At 33.2% G+C, this 19,382-nt stretch overlaps 4 protein-coding genes across 4 annotated transcripts; 3 read left to right on the forward strand and 1 right to left on the reverse strand.

Annotated features, from left to right (window-relative positions):
- Window positions 1–578: 578 nt before the first annotated feature.
- Window positions 579–3,545, reverse strand: LOC139504125 (acetylcholine receptor subunit alpha-like). Its single transcript, XM_071294186.1, has 2 exons — window positions 3,231–3,545; window positions 579–1,477 (listed from the first exon to the last, which is right to left on the reverse strand). Exons 1-2 carry the CDS (start codon window positions 3,543–3,545, stop codon window positions 587–589), a joined length of 1,206 nt encoding a protein of 401 aa, XP_071150287.1. The 3' UTR covers window positions 579–586.
- A 734-nt stretch (window positions 3,546–4,279) lies between these two features.
- On the forward strand, window positions 4,280–6,674 carry LOC139504126 (uncharacterized). Its single transcript, XM_071294187.1, has 4 exons — window positions 4,280–4,300; window positions 4,875–5,042; window positions 5,265–5,423; window positions 5,938–6,674. Exons 1-4 carry the CDS (start codon window positions 4,280–4,282, stop codon window positions 6,589–6,591), a joined length of 1,002 nt encoding a protein of 333 aa, XP_071150288.1. The 3' UTR covers window positions 6,592–6,674.
- Window positions 6,675–6,923: 249 nt separating this feature from the next.
- Window positions 6,924–8,666, forward strand: LOC139504127 (uncharacterized). The gene has a single exon (XM_071294188.1). It carries the CDS (start codon window positions 6,924–6,926, stop codon window positions 8,664–8,666), a length of 1,743 nt encoding a protein of 580 aa, XP_071150289.1.
- Window positions 8,667–9,385: 719 nt separating this feature from the next.
- On the forward strand, window positions 9,386–10,822 carry LOC139504465 (uncharacterized). The gene has a single exon (XM_071294565.1). It carries the CDS (start codon window positions 9,387–9,389, stop codon window positions 10,554–10,556), a length of 1,170 nt encoding a protein of 389 aa, XP_071150666.1. The 5' UTR covers window position 9,386; the 3' UTR covers window positions 10,557–10,822.
- The last annotated feature ends 8,560 nt before the right edge of the window (window positions 10,823–19,382 follow it).

The raw sequence follows: 19,382 nt of genomic DNA on the forward strand, positions 1-19,382 counted from the left end.
CAGCATATTTTATCTTAACTGTAAATGACACAGCCGCCATTTTGAAAATTCCGATATCGACAAAAAGTTTATTTTTTTACTTGATTAGGGACCTAATTTGTAATCCACTTAAACTGTTAAAAATCGCATACATTGCTAGATCTATGTTTCAAGTATTACAATATAGATGCAAAGCATTACTTGTTTTTAAATAATTTGTAAAATTAATGAGAAGTAGACGAGATATTGCTAATTTTACAATAGAGTTAACGGGTGTCAACGAGAAAAAGAACAACATTTAGTATTGATCAGGGACGTAATTTAAGTAATCACAGTTTAAACTGTCAGGACCAACATGTATAGAAAGAATTGTATTCGAAAACCAAGAAAAGAGATGCAAGAGGTAAAAAATGGGTTGGATTAAAGAAAAAAATCAAGTACATTTAACATATTGAAGAGCCTATAAAATTTCTCTGAGACAACTTGAATAATGATGGCGGACTGTCGCGTCATAAAAGGTACATTGTGTTCTTTTCAGTTGGATATGGTTTCAATTTGTATGTGATGAAGCCAACTTTAAGGAGAATCGATTAAAATCATGTACCTCTCATCCAATCATATAGATGAAAGTGACTACTGTTACAATAAAATTCGTACCCGAAAAAATCCAAAAACCTAGTAAGTCAATAGCAGACGACACATCACGCCATTTTATAGTTTCATCAGTTGCACATATTTCGTCGACATCAACGCGTTCTTTATCCTGAATATCAAAAATCACATTCCTCTTCGAACAACGAATTTTTCTTTCAAATTTTACAACATAAACAAATATTTTCGATATGTGGTGTCCCTCTTCTCTGTGGTGTATTCTTAGGTGTAACGAAGTAACGATAAGAACCAAAACACCGTATCCAAGTTGACTGACGATGTAAATACTCAGTATACATGTATTTTCTGAATTGACGGGTAGTTTGTCGTTAATCAGTGTTAAAAATACTGCAAAAGACAGGAAAACAGTCACTGAATACGACATTTTTTCACCAGCATCAGCAGGAATAATGAATACTAAAGAATTAAGTATTCCCAAGAATATCATAGGTGTAATAATGCTGACTATGTAATACGTGGCTTTACGGCGTAGATTAATTGTGAATACAATCTCGCTACTGTCATAAACAGACTCTGTCTGAACCGAAGTTGAAATAATTGACCATAAACTATCCTCTCGATATCCTCTAAGGTCAATGTCGGGATAAACGGCATCGATAACAACTAAATTATCTGTATAAGTCCATAATGCGAACCGGATATGACAAGTCTGTTCATCAAAAGGGTAGTAGGTGACATCTATGGAGCATTCATTCTCGAACACGTGGTACGGATACCAAGTTACCCAACCGTCACTGTCAACTAAAATGTAGTAGAAACTTCCTCCTAATTCTTTAAAGTCCTGAAATCCATTCTTTAAAACAAAGTCTGGTTTCCAAATATTATCCTGAAAGAAATGAGGCCGATTATAATCATACATTATATTGTAGTCAATCTCTTTATCCTTTACGCCATCTACTCAGACACGCCAGTAAGAAAAGGAATGATTTCAATTTAAAAAAAAATATCAAATTAAATGTTTAATATTCAGCTTGAAAATGTTAAATTCTTGGAGAAAAAAAAACAAACACTATACAGGCCTTTATATAAAATGCCAAACTAGTCCATTAAAAAATCTAAAAATAAATAGATTAAAAAAAAACGTTTATATGGGTTGGGCGTCCCCCAAATCTGTAGTCATTACAATGGCCTATTATTGTAACCCCCCCCTCGTTTAATATTATCATTATCAATTAAATATTCGATGTATCTATGTTTAAAATGTACAATTAACCAAGGATTGCCAGGACTTCGAATTTAAATATTTATCTTTTGTGCGAAGTAAACTACGAAAACTAATAGTGACTTTAGGCTAAATTATTTTGTACATAAGTAAGCCTGTTAGATTTCTCGTTTGAATTGTTTTACATTTGTCATTCCGGGGCCTTTTATAGCTGACTATGTGATATGGGGTTTATTCATTGTTGAAGGCCGTACGGTGACCTAAAGTTTTTCTTTTCTGTGTCAGTTGGTCCCTTGTGAAGATTTGTCACATTGCCAATCATACTACATTTTCCCTTTTTTATGTTTATAAAGCGGTATAATATGTTTATGTAATGATTTTTGTTACAAAAAGGTAAACATGATATTTCGTGAGAAATAACGCGCATAAAGGTAAATATATAACAAGGCCTAACATTTTTCCCTGGTATTCGTAAATCAAAATGTACTATAAATTTCTTAAATTTATCAAATAACCAATCATTCAGATGCTCAGTAAACAGTAATTTGTGTCTCAGATACATGAATGATATTGATATTTGGAAAAAAATATTGTCTTATATTTATTGACATGTATGATGATTCTAATTTATAGCCATATTGCAAAACTTCAGAAACTGTCTGACAGATCCTTAATATCTTGTGTATGTGCAAAGACCTTGTAGATCAGCGATAAAAACATAAAAGAACGAATGTAACGCACCCACCGAACACAAGGGTTAATACATATTGAATCATACTTATTTTTATAACAAACTATTGAAATATATTTGTACGTAATTAAAGGCAACCGTACAACCTTCAACAATGAGAAAAAAAATAACGTATAGTCGGCTATAAAAGGCCCCGACATGAAAAACGTCAAACAATTCAAGCAAGAACACAAACTACCTAACTTAAAACAAAACAATTTGCGGAATACACTTACATGACATGAACCAACGAAAACCACTAAACTATAAACTCCTGACTTGAGACAGGCTCATGCAGAATATGTCGGATTTAAAATTTCGAAAGCCAACACCAACTAAAAGAAAACATGTATCTTAGATTAAAATTTCAATCAGTACACATCGAACATCCAATGGATTTAGTGTAAAGACGTCATTAACAGTCAGAGAAAACCATGACCTTTTGCATACTTATTCCTATATACATTGATATAAAGTAAAGTAATAAATATTACCGAACTCCGACGAAAATTCCAAACGAAAAGTCCGTACGCAAATGGAAAAATCCAACCTAAAAAACATCAAACGAATTGAAAACAGCTGTCATATTCCTGACTTGATTCAGGCATTTTCTTATGTAGAAAAGAAAACAACAATTACAAATGTACTATAACAAATCATTGAAATAAAGACATATTTAAAGTTTACCTGAAGAACACTGATGAATTCAATGTCGTTATAAGCAGCACTATCCCACACTAGAAGTTCATCAATCCAAGAAACTTTTAGGAAACCAGCAAATACCATTTTTTCATTAACTTCATCAATGTCATGAATGCTTACAAGTTCCATTGAGACATACATATCAGTGACATCAGTCTGATCGAACACTGGTCTTACTTGTTTGTTATAACTGTTTGTTACAAACAAGTCCGTTAACAAATTCTTGACATCGTCAGAAGTTTGACAGAAGCCATTGCTTATTGTTAAAAATAAACAAATGATGCTTATTTCACTTGCCATTTAGTTAATAACTTCTTCTACAAAATTTGTGTTGAGTACCGTCAAGATAAGATGCTGATCAAATGAATCGGATTTGTGATGTATCAACTTATTTAAAATGGATCAATTCTGTAAAGTTCATTTCAATCCATTTAAATATACATAATAAAATTGAGAATGGAAATGGGGAATGTGTCAAAGAGACAACAACCCGACCATAGAAAAAAACAACAGCAGAAGGTCACCAACAGGTCTTCAATGTAGCGAGAAATTCCCGCACCCGCCCCTAAACAAATATATACTAGTTCAGTGATAATGAACGCCATACTAATTTCCAAATTGAACACAAGAAACTAAAATTAAAATAATACAAGACTAACAAAGGCCAGAGGCTCCTGACTTGGGACAGGCGCAAAAATGCGGCGGGGTTAAACATGTTTGTGAGATCTCAACCCTCCCCCTATACCTCTAGCCAATGTAGAAAAGTAAACGTAACCTCATTGGCCAATTAACTTAGGCGGAAGTCCATGTGATTCTGTCTCATTTGTTTAATATCCACTGAAGAGAGCGGACCGTGTCCTGACTGCTCAGGCCAAGTTGGCAACATACTTCATAGGAAAGGTATATATTTTTTATTTTAAATGGCAAGAGGCCATATGATATAAGAATGACAAGAGGTCATGTAATTTGAGAATAGCAATAGACATAATACATTTTTAAATGGGCAAGAGGCCATGAGATATGATACTGGGAAAATGGCGAGGGCCAAGGAGATGGTTTGATTTATTTGGAGATGGTAATATTTATTTTTTGATAAAGCAAGAGGTTTTGAGATATAATTGAAGAATAATGACAAGGGTTATAAGGTATAATTTGAAAAAATAACCAGGGCCAAGGAGATATAATAAATTTTAGATTGGCCGGAAAGACCGACACCACGAGGTCGAGTGCGAAATAAATTATATCTATAGGACCAATGTTTTTTTTTTTAACATTTGTATTGTATTTATATTCTAAACTGGTTGATAAGATATGTTCATTTCATAGTTTCTCACGAAATTTAATGAGGTATAAAGATTTTCAACAATCCCGTCGTGGCGAAAGGTGCGCTCGACACGTGTTATCATAGATTTTATAAGATTTGATTTATATAATCAAATGATAGACACTTTTAAAAATGTTGTTTGTTTCTTTAAGATTATAATGATAAAGAACATTTGCCTATGTTCGTTTATTATGTGTGGTACTTCAGATAGTTTTTAAAAAATGCCAAAAGGGGATTTCCCTCAACAGGTGCGCAAGGTCATTTGATGTCTAGACTAGTGTGTAGAGTTGTGTATTTATTTTCAGATGGTTTTACCCACGTGTTTGAAACGGAGGCACTCATTAAAAGGGGTACGGTTAGTGGCAGCTTTTAAGAGAATAAGAGGAGGACAACCACAGGGCTTAAAGGAGTTTGCCCGTTTTCAAAAGGACAACAAATTGGATAATTTATCCATGGATGATCTGAGGCAACAGGTTTGTAGTACTATTAATCATTTCATTGTTTGACTTGATTTATCTTGCTACTATTTTAAAACCATTTATAGACAATCATATGCAAGTCAAGTGTTTTGTAATACATTATAAATAAACCAGTTTTATTTAAATTTAGCAAGGTTACTAGTACAAGAAGTAAAACAAAAGCTCTGTTGAGTTTTATTTGTCATTTTTTTTTTTTTTTTTTAAATTATTGAACAGGTTCTAGATTTAACTGGTGCAGAACTACAAGATTTACTTCAATTTGCCAATAGAGATAATACAGTTGAAGAAGCCAGGTGGGCCACACATTGTTTGATACTGTATGCAAATGAATATGGGCAACCTAGTGGACAAGATTTAACCCAGTCACAAGATCAAGTAAGTAATTTCTAGTCCTGCACTTTGAATGTAATGTCTTGGCTGGCAGATAAAATTAAATCTATTGAATTTTACATATACAATTCTGCACATTGACTAGGATGATAAGCTTAGAAGACAAATCAATGATCGCACTAGAGAATTTCTAAAATTGTATGCCAATGAGATAATAACCTAAGAAGTAATTGGACAATGCCATCATGTATGGTCTTTGTGTGGCCTTCACTTATGAGCAACAAATTGTACCACATAACGAGCATATAAAAATATAAAATTGTCTTGTTGGTTAATACATAATTACTTGTCTTACTGTGACGTAATCCATACTGGTTGAATCCAAGTATATGTTTATTCATATTTATAAATGAAAATATTGACAACACTGTGGTAATTTACATAGAATTTTGATATTAATAGTGATTCACTGGCATTGACTGGTGTTATGTAATGTGTGTTAATAATGATACCGGTTTTGTTTCTGTTTTTAAGACCGATTTTGTTTTCTGTTTTTAAGACTCCCACTACTAGTGCTAATCCTGTCAATGTGCAGATGAGTGGTGACATTGTGCAGAGTAGTGGTGACAACAACAACAATGGGACAAATAAAAGGAAGAGGGACGATTTGGAAGACAGGATTGCTAACTTAGAGAATACTACAAAAGAAGAAGTTGTTAAGAACTTAAAGGAGAAGGTGAGGACACTTTGTCTGCAAGATAATCCTAGTGATTCACTCATATTACTTACTCTGGAGGAACTTGCTAAAGCTGCAAGACGGGTTAATCATGATGATGCCGATACCTTTGAAGAGTTAACACGTCAGGCAAACCGACATCAATTAAAATTAGATATCTCTTCTTTGTGTTTGTCCGTACTGGGTGGTAAGGTTGCGGATGCAATCACAAAAGCTGTGTCGAAGTGTTTAAAGGAAAAGCAACCTGAAAAGGATACTACTCCAAAACCTGAAGATTCGCCATTGCATAATTTATACCCGCCATACCAGGCTCCTTGTATGTATCCATACAATGCTATGCCTTACTTGCAACCGCCATATCCAGGTGGCTTTAATAATAATTATAGGGGTAGACCCCGAAATCTGGAAATTTTGGAAATTCTGGAATACGTCAGAGAGGTGCTTGTCTGTTTTGCGAGAGTACAAGTCATCAGATAAGAGACTGTGACAAAATGAAGGCTGCAAAGGGAAAATAATGTTTTTCGTATATTTGTATGTTCAATTAATTGGGGAATTTTAATTTATTGTAAAATATTTTGTTTTTTATTTTATTTTATTTTTTCTCTATTTGAAATGTCTTCATTTACAATTCAAGGGTCACTGATACCCTAGTGGTTCTACATGTTCCACGTGGATTGTAGGTGAAGGGGTTTCTCCTTAAAGTGCTCTTATGTTGGTTCTTGGATATAGAGAGAGTTTTATTTTCTCTTCAGAATAGTAATACATTGGGAAGTTTAAATTCATTCAACATTCATGTTCCAGAATGGGAAATGGAAAGTGGTTTTAATCCCGAAAAGGTACAAGTACGCCAAGAACCAGCATGGGTAACACTTGGAGGTGAAACTCCTTCACTTACAACACACGTTCCTTCGGCTGAAGAAGTTCTGAATGGTGCATGTGGTGTTCATTTTGATAGTGGGACTTTTCCTTTGCGTGATCCTGATCTTTTTCTAAGCGGTCAGATTCATCACCATTTGTCTAACTGGAAAGATATTCTAGTAGGGACAGATGATAAAGATATACTAAAATGGCTTATAAATGGGGTTGATGCTACAGATTTTTTCAGATACTTTAAAGGAAATTTTAAGGGTCGTTTCTATGATTCGGATATCCCTCCAAATCAATATTTTCAAAATTCAAAAATTTGTAAGCAACATGTTGATTTTATTTCAAAAGAATTATGCGAGAAAATTGCTATGGGTTCAGTTAAGCTGTTGGGAGCAGTTGGTGAATGTGAACCCCCTAGAATAGTAATGCCACTTACAGTCGAACCCAGCAAGCCACGTTTATGCCATGATGAACGTTTTTTAAATTTGTGGGTGAAAGATTTACCATTTCATCTTGAAACTTTGAAAGATATTCCTAGATTAGTACAGAAAGATGCATTAATGGTAACATATGATGAAAAGTCAGGTTATGACCATGTTAAACTTAGTCAACATTCATTTACATATTTTGGTATTCAGTTTGGGGGATTTTACATGACTTACACAACATTGCCCTTTGGTTGGAAAGCAAGCCCATTCATATACCAGTCAATAGGGATGTGTGTAACATCATATTTAAGAAAATTAAATGTACTGAATACATTATATATTGATGATAGGTTTTCAGTAACTCGAGGGGGCCCATTGCAGTCTAGTGAGGAGAAAGAGTTCGAAGGTAGGAGGTTGGTTTATGTTATGCTGGAGGTTTTGACAAGGTTAGGGTATACTCTTTCGCTTAAGAAGTGTTCATTGGTTCCAGAATTTTGTAAGAAATTTCTTGGTTTTTTCGTTGATTCGGAAAAGCAAGCATTTATTTTACCAGAGGATAAGCGGAAAAAATTTATTGAGTTGCGTGAATTTATTTTGTCTTCTAAGGAGGTAGACTTGAGAACTTTACAAAGGTTTTCTGGAAAGTGTATTAGTATGCAATTAGCTGTACCTGGCTGTAAGCTTTTTTGCAGGGAGGTGAATGCTGCTATTTTTGTTTGTACTAAATGTAGTAGGCCTGTTAGGGTATTTGGACCTCTTAAAGAGGAGATTGAATATTGGAAATTTTTGGACAAATGGGAAGGCTTCTCAAAATGGAGACCAGAATTTCATAATAAGATTGACATGGTTACAGACTCTTCAGGTTATAGATATTGGGAACTTGTGAATTTAGGTGACAACCATTTGACTATGGGTGATTATTGGTTGGCTGATGATACTAGACCTATTCATGAAAAGGAGGCTGAAGCCATTTTGAAGGCATTGCAATCTTTGGGAAAATCTTTATTAGACTCTCGGGTTGATGTATTAACTGATAGCATGGCGGTAATAGGAGCCTGGAATAGTCAAGGGAGCAAATGTCCGGCCTTGAATTGTATTATGAAGGATATATTTCAGTTGGTCGCTGGGCAAAATGTTGATTTGCATCTAAGTTTTGTTCCATCTGAACTGAATAAGGCTGATGGTCCTTCTAGAATTTTGAACACGGCTGATACTATGTTGAGTAATGCTTCATGGGTTTTAGTTGATTCTCGATAGGGTCCACATACTGTTGATCTTATGTCTTTAGACTCGAATGTAATGCAATCAGTAGACAGTAGGCCACTTAGACATTTTACCCCATGGTTAACACCAGAAACCTCTGGTGTTAATGTGTTTTCCCAAGATTTAAAGGCAGAATCTAATATGTATGTATATCCACCCTATGTATTGATTTTTCCTTTGCTATGTTTTTTGAAGGAACAGTCAGTTTCTTGCACAGTTGTGGTACCTGAACTTTATCCAGTTCCTATGTGGTGGCCAATGTTGACTAGTTGTTCATCAACCTCCATTCTTCTAGGAGCTAGGGGTCAAAAAGGGGTTGTCAAAGCACCTTCAAGGAAAGGCTTTGTTGTTGATGAATTTGGTTTAAGATGGCCATTGTGGGCATTCAGAGTTTCTTTTTCTTGATCTTATTTTTGTTTATATTTCATGTGAAGTAATACATCTGTAATACGGATATTTCAAGTGAACTTAAAATGAATTGAATGTTTTTGTATAATTTTAATGTACCAGTGTTGCTAATCTTTTCATTTATGAAAAATATGTATATTGTTATTGGGTAATGCATGTGCATTGTATTTCTTTTGAGGTTATAAGTCCTATTAAGATATTTTCAATTTTTAATTGTTAAATTTTTTGTCATTGACCTAAAAATGGACCTTATATTTGTCATTGCAGATAAATAGTGACATTGATTTGGAAAAAAATGAGGGAAGAATGGACGAGTTAGATAAACGAATAACTTGTTCATCAGGTCACAAGAGGAAGAAAAGTTTTCAAGGTTCTTTTCTCCAATTTCTCCAAGATTTAGATTGCAAACATTTGTCAGTTTGTACACCTGATGATATTCGAAGATTTTTAATTTGGAAGGATTTTTCTGGAAAAACTACTATTCACGGTGTTCATTGCAAACATTTAGGCCAAAAGGGGGAGTTTGACTGTTTTTGTCCAAAACGACTGGCTTCCGGTACAGTTGAAGGGGTGATTAATCAATTGGTTAATATATTTGATGATAATGGCTTTGGGAGATATTGGGACATTTTTTCTAAGTCTGGTAACCCTGCTTGTGCCCCCATAGTAAAAGAATATCTTAAACTAATCAGGGAAGAACAAGCCAGTGCACATGTATTGCCAAAACAAGCTAAGCCTATATTTTTATCAAAAATTAAGGCAATGTGTTCATACATTGATAGGGAAATTAAAAGTCCTGGTCTGTCATTACGGGAGAGGTATATTCTGTATAGAGATAGAGCTTGGATGAAACTACAATTTTTTGCAGGTGATAGGGCTAGTGACCTTTCTTTAGTTGTTGCTCAGGAGGTAAAAGTATTAAATGATAATAGTGGCTTGGTTTTTCAACATACGTTTGGAAAGACACTCCGAGGTGATAAGGGAAAGAGTAATACATTTGTTATTAAAAAGTGTGATGACTTGTCTATTTGTCCTGTACAAGGTCTGCTTGATTATGTTAATTTTTGCCAAGTCAGTACAGTTGATATGTCAGTAGGTTATTTGTTCAGAATAGTTTCTGAAAAAGGCAGAGTGTTGGATAAGGCTGTCAATTACTCTGTCATGTATGAGAGATTGCGTTATTACTTATCACTGTTGGGAATTTATGAAGGAGAAACCCCCCATAGCTTTCGATCAGGTTGTGCAGTTACCATGGCTTTATCAGGGGCAGCTGAAAATGTAGACCAGGCAATGAAACATATTGGTTGGTTTGGCAGAACAAGTGCCGAGTACTATAGTAGAATTCATACATTAGTTGATGCAGGCAGTATTGCATTGAGATTATCTCAAGTTGCAAATGGGTCTGAAAATATTGAAACTGTATTTAAAGAACAAGCTGACTATTCTAGTTTAGTTCATGTTTTTAACAAAGAGTAAAAGTAATCTTAATTGTGATCTAGCCCTAAGATTGAGGAAGTTTAATGAAGTATTTGCACCATATTCATTGTACTTGCATTGGTAATTAAAAATGTTTTCATCGTAACTATCATTTTGATAAGTTTTATTTGAATAATTGAAATTGCACAAGTTATTATTGTTAAATTTATAAAATACCCATGCATACATTTTGTGAATCTAAGAGCAATGTATAATTATGTTATCTGTACAACACTTGTTATGTAATAAATAATATTAAGAAAGAAGATATGTTTTATTTTGAGTTTTGGGAAGAGGCATTATACTGTATTTGAGATTTTGGGTTTCATCTTCAGGAAGTCTGTAGAGTTTCTGCTACCCATAACTTAATGGAACTGTAGCAAGAAGATATTGGACACTGAGGATATGGTCATAACCTCATTGGCCAATTAACTTAGGCGGAAGTCCATGTGATTCTGTCTCATTTGTTTAATATCCACTCAATGAGGAGGCAAACGTTTGACAGAATAGGCAACGTTTGTACTGTAATGTATGTTTATAGCCTGCAAGTGAAGTTATTTTAATCCCACCTCATCCCACCCATTGTCTGTTTATAGTCGTGTGGTACCAAAATGTGATATACAGGATTGTATGTGAAATGTTGAGTTATTTTTGTTTTTAATTTATTCAATGCAGAGGCACCACAAGTCCTTCTAGTCTTTGATGTTTATTGTCCATCATAATAGGAGTTGAACAATAGACATGATAGAAATCATGACACCTAATTGCTAATTTCATGACATAGACTTGATTGGTTTTGTTATACTGAGTCATTTGGATTGTTGTTTGCTTAAAAGTTAAGCATTGTCTTGTTTAGAATCTATAGGAAAGGTATATCCCCATTTTGGTACTCCAGGAGTGTTCGATATCATCTCACACCAGTTCCCTGCAGAGTTTCTGCTACCCATAACTTAATGGAACTGTAGCAAGAAGATATTGGACACTGAGGATATGGTCACATAACAATACGCACATTAAAATTCAGTTCAAGAGAAGTCCGAGTCTGATGTCAGAAGATGTAACCAAAGAAAATAAACAAAATGACAATAAGACATAAATAACAACAGACTACTAGCAGTTAACTGACATGCCAGCTCCAGACTTCAATTAAACTGACTGAAAGATTATGATTTCATCATATGAACATCAGGCACAATCCTTCCCGTTAGGGGTTTAGTATCATACCATCATAACATATATGAGAAGAACATAACCCGTGTCATGCCAACAACTGCAGGTTTTTGAATAAATGTGTTTAGTTCCGATGCAAAGACCCTATAAGTGAATCAATATTAACGCCAAAATATGCAATCTTTAATGACCTGACAACAGTATCGTAACTATATCCCTTCCTAATAAGTCTATTCAAAGGTTTTGTTAGTTTTTGAGGTGAATACTGACACCTTTGTGCTTTATAAAGAATATTTCCATAAAAAATTGGATGTGAAATACCTGAACGTATAAGAAGTCTGCATGTTGAGCTATATTTACGAATGATGTCCTTATACCGATGATAAAATTTAGTAAATGTTTTGACTAGTTTGTGATATCGAAAACCCTGGTGTAATCATTTTTCTCGTTAAAATCTAAACCTACATCATACACATTCGTGGCCGTGGAATATTTTCTGCTCTTTGGTCGGGTTGCTGTCTCTTTGAAACATTCCCCGTTTCCATTCTCTATTTTTAATTTATAACAAAACAGCTTCTGTAGAGCCTTTATTACTAAATACAACTGCATAAGAACATCAAGCTTTTGATTGGTTTCTATGTGTCGCACAAACATCATTGGCGATTCCTGAACTTTTTATAAGGGGCCCACTGACTGCCATAAGAGGGGGCCGCTACAGTCTACAAATTTTTCCCACGAAACGCGCGTTGTTTATCGAAGCTGTCATATATATATGGTCTGTCCTAAGATCAGTTGAATTTGTTTTGAGTACCAACTTACTGTATATCGATGCCTAACCACTTTCTTAAGTGTTACAGAAAAGAAAACTGGGACTTAAAAAAAATATTTTTAGAATGCATCAAACTTCACCTGTAAAAAACATTCTAAGATTAAAAATTTAGAAAAATTACAGTTAGATTAGATATATTTATATGTGTAACACGCCCAAACGTGTCCTTCCCCCCAAACGTGTCTATATTCTCCTCGAAAGTGTCCGTAATATTCATTATTTCACTAACGTGTCCGTAATATTCAATATTATTTGTTATCGCCAAATCGAGTCCACTGTTAAACTTTTCTTTTAGTGCTAATATGCATGTATGCAGTTAAAACGCCTTCAACTGTTAATAAGACAATCCTAACCACTTTAAAGGCCCCGACATGAAAAAAACGACATCAGACTCGAACTTCTCTTGAACTGAATTTTAATATGCGTTTACTTTTCTACATTGGCTAGAGGTATAGGGGAGGGTTGAGATCTCACAAACATGTTTAACCCCGCCGCATTTTTGCGCCTGTCCCAAGTCAGGAGCCTCTGGCCTTTGTTAGTCTTGTATTATTATAAATTTTAGTTTCTTGTGTACAATTTGGAAATTAGTATGGCGTTCATTATCACTGAACTAGTATATATTTGTTTAGAGGCCAGTTGAAGGACGCCTCCGGGTGCGGGAATTTCTCGCTACATTGAAGACTTGTTGGTGACCTTCTGCTGTTGTTTTTTTTTCTATGGTCGGGTTGTTGTCTCTTCGGCACATTCCTCATTTCCATTCTCAATTTTATTTTATTGAAAGGACGTAATAATTATTGTCATACTGCAGTTATCAGTTTTGTAAAGAAATTGATTGTTAAATTTAATCTCCCGTTGTTAGATTTATAACCGATTTGACAGTGTTCTTAGCTGAGAATTTTAGAAACATGTTTCTGTGATTTTGCATTATTTACGGTCTATAATTTGAAATTATAAATTGAATAAAGATTCGTATTTGACCTCCCCGTGCATTATTGCTTATGTCGTAGACTGATAAACTAGTATCAAACAAAATTATTCTTTCTTGTTAATAACATCCAACTTTAAATAATCTTTAGTCAAGTCAAGATTTATATACTCCTTGTGTGTAAGTATACTCGCAATTCCAACCCAGATCTAAAAATTCATACATGTAAATTCTCGATTTTTTCCGACATGAAATAACTATTATTTATTGAAAATCGGTTATTAATCTGTATTCTGTTTAATTTTCAATTTTAAAGTTCAACTTAGGCATCCGGCTTCTATGTATTCTTCCTAAAGTCACTAAGTTATTTAGAGACAAATTGTCTCAGTGATTGGTGGATATGTATTACTATATATTCAGTGGCAAATATCAAGGGTGAGGATTTAATTGTTCAAGACAAGCTACAAACTAAATAGAAACATGATATTTCTTGATATCGTGTTAGTATATTATGTAACACTGGCAGGACGACGAAAAAGCCTATTTCAAATATACTGTAGAGATGATAATCCATATATTTGATAAAAAAAAAAGCATGAGCGAATTAGAAAATGAAGAAACGTAAACAGCAAAGGAAAATGGGAGTTTGTTATAAAACTTTCTATTTCAAATAACTTATTATAATGATGAGTTGTCTACCTTTCAACTTCGTTTAAGACACACGTTGTTATCTACCATGTCAGTTTTGACAAGAAGCGTCAAAGAGAGACAACTCCACTTTGATCCTATATTTCAATTAAATTATGAAATTTCATAATATTTTGATATTTCCTATTTGTATCGCCTGTTTTACTGATTGTTGAAGGCGTAAGATGACCTATGGTTGTTAATTTCTTTGTCTTTTTGTCTCTTTGGTGGAGAGTTGTCTCATTGGCGACCATATTACATCTTTATATTCTAATATAATGCATTTCTTGTTTGCAATGAAAACAAATTGTCATTTGAAGCTTTATTGGCACAAACGCTTTAAAACACGGTTTTGAATAATTACTTTAATACTATCAAATATATATATATTATTCTCGAAAGTCATTGTTTCCCTACAGGACTCGTAAATTCGCAAATGTCATATAATCGTTCACACGTTCTTTGCACAGATCGTTGACATTTGAGTTACGTAATGGATTTTCATGAGGCCTATTATATTTCCTCATGTATCAGCAAAGACTGTCCTTGTAATAAATGTCATGTATAATTTAATGGCAATTCTAACAACTTAAGAAATTTAACACCAATTATCACACTTCTGTATTTTATGTATAAAAGACGAATATCTTATCATCAGAAATCATAGAAACAAGAGAGATTAGGCGGTGTTCAAAAGATTTCCACTACTATGTCTCTAGTTTTACCTGCAGAAAGCAGTTTCAAAAGGCAATTAGTGTGCGAAAAGATGTCATTACAGCAAGTACCATCTACTTGCAGTTTCGTTTTTAATGTGATATTTTATAACCAATTTAGTCAATCAACTGCTGGAAGTTTTAGTTTTATAGACAGCGGAATTTCAACATTAACCTGTGCTGAGCAAGAACATTTAGCGCTACATTATAATTAATAAAAATACTGTGGTTGAAAATGTTTTAATTACATGTGGTAACGCACCAAAAGTATGAGATCGCTGTGAGTGTCTGCGGAGCTATTTTATATGTTCTTGATTGACGAGAACTACCAATGCATAAAACTGCTACCTGATGTTTGTAAACTATTTAGGGGACAGCTGAAGGACGCCTCCGGGTGCGGGAATTTCTCGCTACATTGAAGACCTGTTGGTGACCCTCTGCTGTTGTTTTTTATTTGGGCGGGTTGTTGTCTCTTTGACATATTCCCCATTTCCATTCTCAATTTTATTTGGGACTTTTTGGCAATCCTCTGACAAGAATCGTGTTTAATTTGGCGTTCCAGCTATTTTGAATCGCGCACTACTGACGAGTCTTATATAAAAGAAACAAGTTTGATGTCACAAATTTTTAGCCTGGTATATTTGATTACCTTTTTTTTTAAAGATATGTTGTAATACAGGGGGGGAGGGAATCATTTAGTTGGCAAGAAAATAAAATCAGATATTTGTATTTATGATCTTTTCCTAGTCTTTAATCATATAAAAGCACAGTATTCCACGGTATTTTCATAAACAGCTTAGCACGGAGCTGCTTTATTTCATATTATGTACAATGCGTCTTTTTAAAAAAAAAACTTTTTTGTATAATTTATTTTCATGTCATCAAATTTGTATGTTTTTCTATATTCTGTCAATAAAATTTGTACGACATTTGCTGTTTTAGATTTTGTTTTTGAAATATCGATGCAGATGAATGATGCTCTCTATATATTTTGACCAAATACTATGCTCTAAATAGCAACTTTAGGCCAAAAATATAACTTTAAACATTTTTATGACGTTTTATTCAATACTCAAATCACTGTTCTGAATTTAAGGTGATACACAACATCTTGACTAATATTTGGTTTGCCTGTTTATATTTATAAAATTTTGACAAAACGTAACTTTGATCCTTTGAATAAAATATGAAAATTTCAAAACATTTGAACTAGACACTTTGTCAGAAACATTTCATTTGTTATATATAGCAGTTTGAGAAATTATAATGAAATGCAGTTCTTTCAACCAACATACGTTATAAATATCAAGACTTTAAAATGAAATGCGGTTCCTTCATCCAACATACTTATAAATATCAAGACTTTACACCGTTTTTTGCTAACTCATATATGAAAGTTTGTTGCCTACAATTTAGATTATTACTAACAGTGTTTCGGGATTTTTTGCTAATACTGTTTGAGCATGGGTCCTTTTTCAAAAGTCTCCCAACTATTACCTTGATTTCGCAAGGTACTCTTTTATATGTTTATTACGTTTATAAGTCTTGAGATTAATTACATATGTTGGTTGATGGAAAAGCATTTAACTATAATGTCTTTGTTTTCTTTTAATATGAAGATGTATCCTATTTTTTTTACTATTTTATTTGGTTAACATATATGGCTTACTCTCAAGCAAAAAATAGTTGTTGCATTTATATTTTTAGCAAGTTAAAATATTTTATGACAAAAACATAACTAAACAGAAAATTAAGAATTGAATATTTCTGCTTAAATTGGTACAAAGCCGATTCAAATACCAACAAAAATTACCCCAACATGATTTTGAGAAAAGAAAACGTAGTTTTTAATAAAAAAATATATGAAAGTACTAAGTGACGAATATACGTTTGACCATGAACTATAGGCGTTCAATATACTTAATATCAATTATGAGTCATATTAATAAAATAGTTACTAATAATGTGCTAACATACACAATGGCCTTTACGAGTGCAAACAATAATTCGAATATCAATTGATATAAAACTTAAAATGTGTAACAGCTTTTTAAACAAGCAGTATTATTATGTCTGGTTTGATTGTGTCATTAATTAAAAGCGAATTAACTGCTTTTAATCACAAACAACTGATTACAACTTTGTCACAAATAAACTCAAACACATAAAAATCAGCTGTAAAGAGGAGTTCTCACAACATCCTTGAGCTGGAATGGAATTACTATTGTGCTTAATGCTGACTTAACAACCAATTATAACAAATTATACAGTATCCCAAGTTATCGCCATAGTCAAGAGGAAGATTATTTATCAAATCATTTTTTACATCAGAAAATGCTTGTACCAAGTTTCGTATATGGAAGTTGTTATCCATTTGTTTGATGTGTTTGAGCTTTAATCTTGCTGTTTGCTCAGAGACTTTCTGTTGAGAATTTTCGATGGAGTTTGGTATTTATGCTATTTTTTTCGTTTACCTTTTCTTATCTCGAAAACAACAGATCCAGCAAGAGGAGTAACCATCCTTAAAAGGATAGACAAAACAAGTAAATAAATTGAAATGTGCAGCTGTCTTTATTCCAGCACGAAAAATATATCATATTTTCAGATCAAGTCCTCCATAGTATTTATACAACTTTAGTAGGTTACAGATATTATCGTGTATGTGTACATGAGACTCATCAGTGCATGTTCATTTGAAAAGATGGAAGGCCAATTGATATCTGAAGTTGAGGAACATTAAAAACAATAGAAAAGTTTGCTAGAATATACGACGGATTTTGGTATGTTAAGAATATACAGAATCCAGCAACGATAATGGTTCGGAACAAATCAGATCGTAAAACAGTGCAAGCATAAGTATTCATTACACAAGAATTTTAAATATAATACATTTGTAGATATACATTCAATGACACGATGAAAGAAAACCTTTATTATTGTACGTGTATTATTTTGTAAATAGAATGGGACATAAATGTTCTCGTTTGAATTGTTGTACATAAGTCATTTCGTGGCCTTTTATAGCTGAATGTGCGGTATGGACTTTTCTCATTGTCGAAGGCAGTACACTCACCTGTATATGTTCATTTGTGTGTTTTTTGTCTCTTACGGAGAGTTGTCTCATTTACAATTATAACCCTACTTCTATTTTATACTTAGTACACATATTGTATGAAGAAACCTAGCAAAATATTCTCATTGCATATCAACAATGAAAATAAAATAAATTAACACATATTTGGAATAAAAAGTCTTCATTTAATGTTTTAATAAACATTGCCATTAAAGCGGGATGTTTGGCATGCCACAACACCATCTATTTTTTTCTTAAAATGTCCGTACCAAGTCAGAAAAATGGCCATTACTACATTATAGTTCGTTTATGTGTGTGTGCCAGTTTAATGTTGTGTTTCCATTGTGTCGTAGTTCACTTATATTAGATACTTTCCCCTCAGGTTTAGTTTGTAGCCCGGATTTGTTATTTCCTTATCAATTTATGAGTTTCAACCGGCGGTATACTACTGTTGCCTTTATTTAAAACCTTGATAACATAAATTTGTCATCAAACATGCCAAAAAGAGAAAACAGATGTCCGTAATTAAAGAAAGCAGCCACTGTCAGCTGTAAATGAACCAAAAAGCTTCGGCATTTTAATAAGCATATGAAATTCGAATATTCGAATACAACATAATTATATTTTTTTTATTTTCTTCCAATCAAACTTTATTTGTTATTTTTGTTAATATATATGTTACTAATTTTTAATGAAATATTGTTTTAACGTTTATAAAACATACGTTAGTGCAAATAAAAAATAACATAATTATCTATTCTAAATTTAACATAATGAATCAAGCACTCTCAGCTGTAAATGAAAGGCTTGTGGAACCAAAAGCTTCGGGATTCTAATAAGCATATGAAATAATAGATGTATTCGAATACAATACATTGTGTATATGTAATTGTATTATCCAATCTAATTTTCGTTGTTATTTTTATTAATATAAATGTGACTATTTTCTAATAAAATATTTTGTGAACGTTTATAAGACATACGCTTTTGCAAATAAAAAAATAACCTATTTATTTTTTATGATAAAATCGAGAATGGAAATGGGGAAATGTCAAAAAGACAACAACCCGACCATAGAAAAAACTACAGCAGAAGGTCACCAACAGGTCTTCAATATAGCGAGAAATTCCCGCACCCGGATTCGTCTCTCCGCTGGCCCCTAAACAAATATATACTACTTCAGATGAACGCCATACTAATTTCCAAATTGTACACAAGAAAAAAACTTTACATAATATTTCAAAAGTAGTATACCAACGTTTTTGTCCTGTATTATGTTCTTAACGTCTTCTTCCTTTAAAGAACACACTGCTACGTTTCTCAGCATTTGACTCCCTTTTACTTTTATTTTGATTATAATAACAGTCATACGGAAATTATTGTTGGATAGTTGTTGAGTAGTTATTCTCTTTCATTTTATATTATATAA

This window comes from Mytilus edulis, chromosome 14 (genome assembly GCF_963676685.1).
Source record: "Mytilus edulis chromosome 14, xbMytEdul2.2, whole genome shotgun sequence".
NCBI classification, from domain to species: domain Eukaryota; kingdom Metazoa; phylum Mollusca; class Bivalvia; order Mytilida; family Mytilidae; genus Mytilus; species Mytilus edulis.

Coding starts and splice junctions, on each gene's coding strand:
- LOC139504127 (XM_071294188.1), top strand. CDS start 6,924: ATGGAAAGTGGTTTTAATCCCGAAAAGGTACAAGTACGCCAAGAACCA.
- LOC139504125 (XM_071294186.1), bottom strand. CDS start 3,545: ATGGCAAGTGAAATAAGCATCATTTGTTTATTTTTAACAATAAGCAAT. Junction 1,478..3,230: donor AATTCATCAGTGTTCTTCAG/GTAAACTTTAAA, acceptor CATTTCTTTCAG/GATAATATTTGGAAACCAGA.
- LOC139504126 (XM_071294187.1), top strand. CDS start 4,280: ATGGCGAGGGCCAAGGAGATG. Junction 5,043..5,264: donor TGGATGATCTGAGGCAACAG/GTTTGTAGTACT, acceptor ATTATTGAACAG/GTTCTAGATTTAACTGGTGC. Junction 5,424..5,937: donor TAACCCAGTCACAAGATCAA/GTAAGTAATTTC, acceptor TCTGTTTTTAAG/ACTCCCACTACTAGTGCTAA.
- LOC139504465 (XM_071294565.1), top strand. CDS start 9,387: ATGGACGAGTTAGATAAACGAATAACTTGTTCATCAGGTCACAAGAGG.